General features: G+C 39.1%; 1 protein-coding gene across 1 annotated transcript in view; it reads left to right on the top strand.

Annotated features, from left to right (window-relative positions):
- Nucleotides 1-5496: 5496 nt before the first annotated feature.
- Nucleotides 5497-11047, top strand: part of tnfsf11 (TNF superfamily member 11) — a 28755-nt gene continuing 23204 nt past the window's right edge. Inside the window, exons 1-2 of the mRNA XM_039745285.1 lie at nucleotides 5497-5812; nucleotides 10896-10982. Coding sequence (XP_039601219.1) covers nucleotides 5615-5812; nucleotides 10896-10982 — 285 coding nt within the window. The 5' untranslated portion in view covers nucleotides 5497-5614. The remainder of the gene's footprint in view (nucleotides 5813-10895; nucleotides 10983-11047) is intronic.

Genomic DNA, 11047 nt, shown 5'->3' with positions numbered 1-11047 from the left:
GCCAAGTTATCTCAAAATCAGCTCTGAAAAAAATGTCATAATAATGAAAAATAAGATGATCACATTAATCAACATATTCTAAATGAAACTAAATCTGTAAACTAATAAAAAAATTACTTTAACATTTAAAAATGTACCATGTAAAGGAATAATGTAGCTGTACTGTACCATTCATAAACAGAACATTATAAAATTATGACAATGAGAAACAAAGCTAAATTCAAAGCAAAAGACTTCCTTTTATATAAAACTACCAAAACATTAACAAGAAAGTCACTCCATTATTCTCAATGTACAGTATAATAGAGTGAGAATTAGTCTAGGAAGTTAGAGTTTCATGATTTGGAATGTACTGAAACCCATCAGTACTCAACTGCCATTCAAAACCACAATGTTTTCTTGCAAGATTAATAAAACTTGATGACTGGCGATGTTACAAACTGAGGATCATCAGATAAGAAAACAAAGACAGAGATTTATCTCAATTTCAGGTAGAGACTGAGTGACACTACTTTTTTCTTTTTTAGTTCAAAACTGTGCACTGAGTCCAGCTCCTCTATGACAACATAATGTGCATCACAGAATGTCCTGTTGGCACCTTGCCACCATTCACTGTCCAAGTTGGGCTGCATCAAGATCAGCCCTCTCCCTTTGATCCTCTGCATGGACTTCTAAGTGCCACATCCCTGGACACTTCTGTATGTTGATGATGTCCTCCTAATGAAGGAAACACTCCAAGGCCTCAACCCGTACATGGAACAATGGAAGATGTGATTAGATGAGAATGGACTTGGCTAAACATCAAGAAGACTGAATACATGGAATACAGCACACAATCAAATGGCACCATATGTTTTCATGGACAATACCTCAATAAACTCACTAATTTCAAAGGCCATGTGCTTGCTTGTTTACTTCAACAGTGACATCTTTCCTGGTGCTCAACCAAGAGTCAACTCGACACGGCTCAAATGGCACCAGGTAACTAGGGTACTCTGCAGCTGCAAGATGCCAAGATATCTACAAGACTGTCACCAGATTAGTTGGCCTGCACAGTATAAAGGGCTGGCCAGCAAAAACAAAACACAAACAAGCACTCCACATTAGGGAAATGTAGATATTCTGCTGGACATGTGGCCTGACCAGGCTCTGCCACCAAAAGAATGAAGATGTACGGAGGATCATGGGAACAGCACCAATTACCAAGGCGGATGCATGAAGAATGCCTCCAATTATTTGGGCAATTATATGGTCTGCAACAACAGCCAGACAGTGGCAACGGTGACCCTCTGCCTTAATCCAAGTGGTATACGACCATGTGGATGGAAAAATAAATGCAGGCTCATTCAACTAAAAGAAGCTATGAAACAAGTGAATGCCACTTGAAAAGAACCTCTCAACTGGAGCATGTGGAGAGTGACATGCCAAACAACTGACCCTATGCAGAAAGAAAGAAGAGGTCAACCTGTGGGGTCATTGATGGATACCATTGATAGAGATCACATAAGAAAGTAAACTAGACCAGCAGGTCATAATGCACAATATTTATGAGAATTTCTGTAAAATTGATTGTAATATTTACAATTTATCATATCAGCCATTTCTATCCTTTAAATGAACTCCTTATTGTGTCAGACATATGCTTCTAGACAATTGCCAAAAGTTTTAGTCACACCTAGAAATCTCTTTCCAGTCTGGAGCAGTTCTATCATGTGGTTTACTAAACAGCACCTACACAGAATGCAAGCAGACACCATAAGGCAAATTAACTCCTACCTCTTGTTACATTCTGGGGAAACCCTGGCAATCCCCTGGTTTGCTCACAGGCATAAAAATAATTCATGATAAAAGTATTTTTAACTAGGGAGACAATAGGGATGTTTTTTGTGTGTATTGTTCTTCACATGGGCGGCACGGTGGCACAGTGGTAACACTGATGCCTGGCAATTAGGAGACCCGGGTCCTACCTGCGTGGAGTTTGCATGTTCTCCCCGTGTCTGCGTGGGTTTCCTCCCACAGTCCAAAGACATGCCGGTTAGGTGGATTTGCGATTTTAAATTGGCCCTAGTGTATGCTTGGTGTTTGTGTGTGTCCTGCGGTGGGTTGGCACCTGGCCCAGGATTGGTTACTGCCGTGTGCCCTGGGATTGGCTCCAGCAGACCCCCGTGACCCTGTGTTCGAATTCAGCGGATTGGAAAATGGATGGATGTTCTTCACATGGAATTTGGAATGAAGGTGAAAACAGATCATTTTCATCCACTTGGGACCAAACTGGAGTGCCACCAGAGTGGAGTTTGTTTGCACTAAACCTCAACGCTAACATAAAAATAATATTATAAACTAATAAAAAGGAGTTAGATACTAGACTGTTTGGTTATTATTCCACTGAATCAGCCCCCCAGGGGAGTGAACCATTGGACCATTAGGTGCCTACTGAGCTTGCTAGGATGGATTATTATCAATAATGCAATGAAGGATTACACAGCTTGTCCATCAAGATCTTAGGATTGTCAGAGTGTGCACATTCAAATGCTATTCACCAAAGCCATCAATGTATATGAATAACACTTATGAAAGGTTTTACAAAAATAAAAAAATGTATATCTGTTCATATTCAAAGAAATATGCTTTTTAGAATACTTCACATTTTCAAATGTGGCTAAACTCTGCACTAGGTTAGGGCTAGCCCTTGTAGTTATGTTTCATTGAATTTGGTTCACACTCACAAAGTCATAACCAAAACGAAAGTGTGTGTTACTCAACCTACAGACAAGGGAACAAAGTGTAACAAAGTCGGTGTGGAACAGTTTTACAAATAACTAAAAAACTTGAAATCAACACAGTAAAATGGCCAGAGTTGCTAACTGACCTCAAATGTTTTAAGGGTATTCTAAAAATTATCTTTGGAACAGTTTTTCAACAGATACACTTTAAAGGTTCATTTAACACTGCCAAATAGTATATGAAGCATGTTATTTTATTGGTCTGGGTGACCAGAAGTGAAAGAATTTATCTACTAAATTGCACTGCATATTTTTTCTGATTGTCACCACAAAGTAAAAGTCTCTTTTGGAGCAGAAAATATTTGCACATAGCAAGTTTGCATTCAGGACAGAACATTTTGTGTGTGAATCTACTTTCTTAAAAACACCCTTATCTCAGCAGAAGCACAGAGAGTTCATTTTGGTTCATGCCTTGTTCTTGTGGGTGCTAGCATCCTGGCACTGACTGCAGATGGCAGGGGACGTTTTGGTAAATTAAATGATTTTAGACAGCACTTTGTAATTCTAAATAAGTCACCAAACAAAATACAAAGTCATAATGTGGAGATCAAAGATGGACACTGAATGTCTGCATTTTTTGATGACGTGTGAAATATTTGATCAAACTATCATTAAATTAGGAGACTCGGCATGAAACATCCACTTTGGATCTCACTGTTTTTCAGATGGTCTTCAAAGAAATGTTTGTTGTTTACGTTCTACAGTAAGTGGAGTATTTTCAGGTTATTTTTAAATTAGCTGTATTAATGCATGCTTGAAAACCTTTATGACTATTATTATAATCTATAGGGGCCATCTTTGTAAATTAATAGATGATTTTAGACAGCAATCTTTATATATAATACAATACAGTAGCTGTGTGTTTGTCTGTCCAGGATTTTAAATCACATGTAGCTTGCAAACCGTTTGACCAATTGACCTGAAAGTTGGCACACATATACTACATGATGTCTACTATACGCTTTCAGGGTGAGGATTCACCTCCAAGGTTATTCCTCTTTTTATTGCAGAATCAACTCTTGGCAGCTGGCTGTTCTCATCCCAACCACCTTCACCATCACTTCCCCTACCTTATTTTAAATCATTCTTGAGGCAGATTGAAGACTTAAGTGTCAGCTTAAGTGAAAAATTAAGGAAAATATACTAAGTAATTGCAACACAAACACTGACTTAATCAGTTTTAACGCAAAACGGTGCCGACGAAAGAAGAGAAGAAGCGGGCTGCTAGGGTGGACAAAAGAAGGGCTGCTCAGGAAGCAGCAAGCGCATAAACCTCTGAGCAAACAAATGCTAAACGTACAGAAAAATAGGATGAAAACTATGAAAGAATGCTCAAGTCAGGTGTATTCACTGCACGTTATCGTATAGTGCACCCTTACTGGTTTGTAATATAAAATAGTCACTACATAGAGTTGGCGACCTTCTGTCTTCCTCTTCCAAGACCACTGCAGCTTTTTGCTAAATACATCATTCAAGTTTTAAATGCCCAGCAAATGAAATGTATATTAAAGGGCAAACTCAAAACATGAATGGACAAATTGATAAATGCCGTTTTAAGGTGAGCATACTTTTTTATTATTCGCCCCTGTTATTAAGTGGGGTAAAGTGGGCTGAATTGTTAGATCTCCTCGGCACCCAAGTGGAAAATCTACTCTAATTTTGCAGATAAAGAACAATTAAAATAGTTGATTTCATCAACGTAGAGCAAAAAGTAAGTAAAGGTTTAGGAGGTTTGTTTTCTTAACACCATGTGCAAAAGCTGTTTAGACACAAACGCGTAACACTCAAGTATGACACTGAGGCTTTACGGTATTACTGCTCAAGTCAGGTACTTGCAAAGTACGACGCAGGAAAGAAGGCGCACGATTCATGTTAACAGCTACACTATTACCTTTGGGTTGTACTCGAATCGCGCCGTATTCACCTGCACCGGAGAAGGACGCTGGACAGCTCCTGTACGCCCAGACAACTCGCGCGCCTTAGCCGCCGCAACCACAGCGTTGAACCTGAAAGCTCTCAGAAGTCAGCCCACCAATCTGCATTATTTGTGGTGGCAACTCGCTCACGAGGAGAACTTTAAAATAGGGCTCACAAGAATAAAGTTTGCTGCAAAACGTTTAGATACACAGCTTTACCGTCGAAGAAACGGTAAACGGTACTATCACCTTGACACACCTCTGTTGCTTTCTTTCCTTCTTATGCAATGTAACATTAATCACTGCATTGTTGAACACCGGGCATTCCAGTTTTAGCTACCCTTATAGATGAAAACAACAGCTTCTTTGCCCTTTGAAATGTCATTTGCTTTTTTTAACCGCCTGTATTTGCTAACTCTTAAATTTTCATTAATTCATTCATTTACATTATACTCATTTCATTTAAAATTAAGTTCATGTTTGAAACCACCGCGAAGCCCAACGAACAACTATAACTTGCACATGTTTACGATGTGCAAGTTGGTCACTGAAAAATATTCTCACCGATTTCTAGGACTTGCGTTGTAACTTAGCTGTGAAGTGAACCGGCTTCATTTCAGGATATCTCAACACGCGAGCACAGGTTTGGCTTAACAATAGCCGCGTAGTGTGCCCACCAGTTTGTTTCTGAGACAGGGGCGAGAGTTAAGAGTGTGGGAGAAGGACTAGACCTGCAGGAAGACTTGTTTACTGAATGATAAACGATACTGCAGTCTGATTGGCTGCACTGACAAAGCAGAAAGAATATTAGTGTCGGAGACTTCTACCCTCCCACTATATGAAGTTTAGGTCACAACTGCTTCCCACTCAGTCACATATACACTTACACACTCGCATACGCTAGTCCCAGCGGTCATGGCAGCAAGTAGTTTTAACCAGGAATACAAGAAAAATCCAATCCGAATGGAGAGTGGTCAGCTCCGTTTAGAAGCCTCGCACAACCGAACTGACGGAGGCAAGCCCATCGTCTTCTGCGCGCTCATCATAATGGGACTTTTTCAAGTCGTATCCAATCTTGGAATACTTTTTTACTGCAAGTCTCAGGTCGAACAGGTAAGTTTTATTGTTTTTTTCTTTAATAGTTAACTTTTCTTTTTTATAGACATGTTACCGTTTAGATCAAATGGGCATATTGGCAAAAAATGCAATGAAAAAAAAAGACACCATCGAGCAAAATTCGACTTGTCTTTTTTTTCTTCAGTAAGTAAACGGTGCCTTGCAGAGATACAGTTATCTAAGATCATGTATAGTTTACATTGTCGAGCTCGTTAGTGATGGACTGTCTGCAACTAGAAACACTTTGTGCATGCTTTTGAAACTGTTTGAACGAATCATGCAGTTGTCTAGTTTGTTAAACAATGACTCTTTAAAACTTTAAGACGCACTTAGCGGTTTTCCTGAAATACTTCTTTTGTAATGCCAGCTGTGCGCAGTGGCTTACTACAGATGTCAGAAGAAAAAAGAAAGAAAGAAAAAGATCAGTATCTGGGTTTAAAGCGAGGAATTGGATGATACAAGAATTTCCCCGTTTGCAACTTTCTCTACAGATCTGAAGTGTCCGTCATAACATATTAAAAAGACCCATTGGGCTTTAACTTTAGATTACTTTTAACGTAATCACGAACTTGAGGCGGGTGTCTTTGTTTGACAATGCTATCCGATCCACGTTTTACATTCTCGTTTTTTGCACTTTTTATGGAATGCTGTATAACATTCTAAATATATGACCGTGCATTCTTATAAACTTAGGGTAGACTTTTGTGATTTGATACGCACACTTTGTATAATATATGGTATAGGAATAAAATAGAATTGGAACCACAGTTAATCTAAGAAATGTCCAAATAAAGTTTATTACCATGTGTACTCAATACAATTTCAATCTTACTTGCATGACTCCTCGGGGCAGTGGACAATAAAATAATACCAACAAAAGATACACACACACACATAATATACAACATGCATACTCACACATACGCATGTGTGCATGTACAATACTTGTTGTTATGATTGACTGTTAAGCATCCTTAAGATATGTGGGTAGAAACTTTTTGAATCTATATGCGAGTCCTATAATGTTACTTGCAATAGTGTTTTTGCAAATTTAAAATAAATTGGTGCATGTATGCTTTATAACTAACGCGCGATCGCTTAGTCTCCTGTAACTTAAGAGGTATTGTGATCTATTGTCAGCATTCATGACTTCATTGCGCTTTGTTTTGGTATTCCGCTTGCGTTTTATTGGTTCAACTGCGGTGATAAAGTACTTTTTTAAGCCGGGCATTGTGCTTCCTTTGTCACGTTGATGTGCAGGTTATGTTCCCGACCTGACTTTAGAAATGCATAGGCTCCACGAGACATTATGCGGGCACAGTAAACGCGTTATTAAAGTTGAAGAATCGCTGCTATAATGTGAATTTGAATAAAGCAGTTCACAACCAACTCTCACGTGGTCCTAAATAATGACTCTCAAGACATTGGGTGAAAATTCAAGTAAACGCATGTATTTCCGCTGCCTCAATGATCCAGAGTCCTAGGTTCGAATCCCATATCTGTAAGGCGTTTGCACATTCTCCTTGAATTTGTTTTCTTCAAGCAAGCAAGAAGGCGTGAATGCTTTTGGCCCGTTACTTTTAGGTTTACCAAGACGGAAAAAGAAAGCAATTTTTATGTGGATTCCCGAAAGCAACATTTTGCCTATTTCAAACTAGTTAAATCCCGCTTAAGGTCGCGTCGGCGAATCTGGAACAAGGTACGCACCAACAACCCTGGACGGGGCGCCAGTCCTTTACACTGGATTATTCTTCAAACGTTTCTTTGAGACTTGCAAGTGAGTTGTCAGTGGTGAATGCGGACAACACCGGTTTTACACTTTTTAATAAATGAAGCTCTAAGTTTTGTATTTCAGTTCTTTGTTTTGTCTGCTCTTCTGTGAAGACTTGCAAATATGAATTTCATTGTCCCGAGTACTGTACACGTAACACTAAACTTGATTTGAACCTTTTGAATAGAATGGCTCTGACAGTCCGTACTCACGTGTGCGCCCCAATTCACTAATAAAGTGACCGTCAATTAGTCTATGTAAGCAAACGGCAGGCAAAAAGCGTACAGGTTGGCACAGCGTTGGGGCCGACGAATTTGGGGTGGATGGACACTGTGTCTTCGTCTAGAAAAAATATAGTTTTCTCTTTTCTTTTGTTATAAGTAAAATGGGCAGGCTGCTGATGTCATCTTTTGAGTGTATTAATTGATAAGATTTGTATTTGGGCAAAGAGAAAAGAAAATGTAATGGAGCTGATGTGTAGCTGGAAACAAACAGCAGAGGAATGTTGCCTTCCCTAACCGAGTAAAGAGGAGATCCTACTGTCAAAAGTTACCGCATAGAATTTCCTTATTTCATCAATGGAAGTGCAATATATTTATGAAGGATTTTTATAGCACATAACAGCCTATTCTTATAGACCTCCTCAACTATTTTTTTTCGCCGATATGCCGGGTATGCTTAAATGCCCGCGTTAATTATATTTTGTTTACCACTAGTTACAATAAGAGAATACATTTACATACACTTGATATTTAATATAATTCCTCCTACGCCTTCCATGGGTATCCTACTGTGTGTGTGTCCACCTCCCTTGCCCTGCGTTTCGTGTCTCGATCGAGTTTGACTGAGCAACCACACCGAAATTGACCAATCGGATTGTTTGTTACGACCTGACACAGAAACGTACACACACACCCACAGATAGATATTAATTGTTTTATTTGTGAATATGAGGAATCTTTTGCAAGTTTACACGATGGGAACTCTCTTGATTGTTCGGGATTATCGAAAGTTGGCAATATTCACACAAGTTGCTCATTTAAGAAAGTAACATACTGTAATGTAATTTTTACTTTCATCATGCATGGCTGTATGCTTAATTCTTACTACGGACCCACTTTGAGATCCTGAGTAAATTAGGCAATGCTCACTCATACTTTTGTGATTTATTAGTCACTTCAGATAAAGCAATCCAAAAACGGCTTTCTAAAAAAAACAAAAAAACAAAACAAATGAAACTGGCTTCCTGCCCGGGGTTTGTTTCCTGCCTTGCGCCCTGTGTTGGCTGGGATTGGCTCCAGCAGACCCCCGTGACCCTGTAGTTAGGATATAGCGGGTTGGATGGATGGTTTCTATATAACACCAATGTCATTATATTAATTTAAAATTCCAACTTTGTTCATAGAGGGATTAATGACTGCTCTTCTAAAATTGTTAAGCTTTTGTCATAAACAATTCATTCATCAGTTGCTTGTGTAGTATGTATTTATGTGTGCCTTTATGAAACACTATTCAAATTTTGTGGCTTGCTGAGAATAATGAATGTACTAGTGCTTACCACACTCTTTTATAAACATGTAACAACTAAGAGCTGTGCCATATATCACTGCTTCGTCACACCAGATCCTAAGAAAATTAAAATTGAAACTGTGCATAGTTATATTCTTGCATATTATTTAACATATTTTATTCTGTGCTTATTTCCAGTTTGGGACCTTTTATTATCAGATTTATTCACACAGTTCATTATATGAATATGATTTCTAATATATCTTTCATATCACCTTCATCATCCGTGAACTGCACATCAGACTTAAGACAATAAGTGGATGTAGTGAATTTATGATAAAAGCATACAGTATTTTATTGAGATGTGTAATTATACAGTAAATTACATTTTTAGGTGGTTATATTTGTACTACCCTTAGTTAAAATAGTAATCAGCCTAAACCCAATTCCTGCAGGGCATTACTGTGACATTACAATTAGTAATGTTGCCTCACAGCTCCTTAGGTTTGAGTTTTGGCCAAATCAGTACTTGTGCAGAGTTTTTGTGTTCACCCTTTGTTTGTGTCGGCTTTCTCCAGGTGCTTTATTGTTCTCCCACATAAAACATGTGCATGTTATATTATCTGGCAACTCTGAACTGAACTAGTGTGTGCAGAAGTTCTGCAATGAACTGGTGTTTAATGCTGAAATAGTTCCTACCATAATGTTTGAGGGCGGCACAGTGGCGCAGTGGGTAGCGCTGCTGCCTCACAGTTAGGAGACCCAGGTTTACTTCCCGGGTCCTCCCTGCGTGGAGCTTGCATGTTCTCCCCGTGTCTGTGTAGGTTTCCTCCGGGTACTCCGGTTTTCTTCCCACAGTCCAAAGACATGCAGGTTAAGTGCATTGGCGATCCTAAATTGTCCCTAGTGTGTGCTTGGTGTGTGTGTGTGCCCTGCCCAAGGTTTGTTTCCTTTCTTGCACCCTGTGTTGGCTGGGATTGGCTCCAGGAGACCCCCGTGACCCTGTAGTTAGGATATAGCAGGTTGGATAATGGATGGATGGATAATTGAGTTGAAGTCTAAACTCCCCACTCAATGTAATAAAAAAATTGAGAAAACTGATGAATACAGTGTGCATTGTGAAAAAACCCTTCTGTGTATTTATTGGCCTTGAATTTTCAATGTATTTTCATGGCTAGCTCTAGCTTAAAGCATGTTACATGAATAGTTTATTACAATGGAACCACTGTGGCATGATTTAGGGAATTTGAATAAAGAATAACATCCATCCATTATGCAACCCGCTATATCCTAACACAGGGTCACGCTGGAGCCAATACCAGCCAACACAGGGTGCAAGGCAGGAACAAATCCCGGTCAGGGCACCAAAACACCACAGGGCGCACACACACACACACACCAAGCACACACTAGGGACAACTTAAAATCGCCAATGCAACTAATCTGCATGTCTTTGGACTGTGGGAGGAAACCAGAGCAGCCAGAGCAAACCCACACAGACAAGGGGAGAACATGCAAACTTCACGCAGGGAAGACCCAGGATGCAAACCCGGGTCTCCTAACTGCGAGGCAGCAGTGCTACCTCTGATTAACAGATAACAGATTACTAGAAATGAAGGAATCAAGTATTTTTAATATTTAGATTTTTACAGTAACACTAGTTACATTGGTGTTTTATCTGTAAGGATGTACTCACTATTGGAGTATGTAATTTATAGATATTGTCTGATTTATTAAAGTTAAAAATATACATGACATCAACTTATGTATGTAACTGACTTTTTAATTTGTGTATTCCAGCTGGCATCCAACCTTGCACCTCAGGATAACAAAAGTCACTGCCTGAGCATTATGTCTTGTCAAAAAGAATCATTCCCAAAGAAAGAAGTAAGTGGCCTTTTAAAACATTTTATACAATATGTGATTTGTATGTATGTAAATATAAGGATTAA

The sequence above is a fragment of the Polypterus senegalus genome, chromosome 2, assembly GCF_016835505.1.
Source record: "Polypterus senegalus isolate Bchr_013 chromosome 2, ASM1683550v1, whole genome shotgun sequence".
Classification (NCBI taxonomy): Eukaryota; Metazoa; Chordata; class Cladistia; order Polypteriformes; family Polypteridae; genus Polypterus; species Polypterus senegalus.
This window is presented reverse-complemented; position numbering and strand designations above follow the sequence as displayed.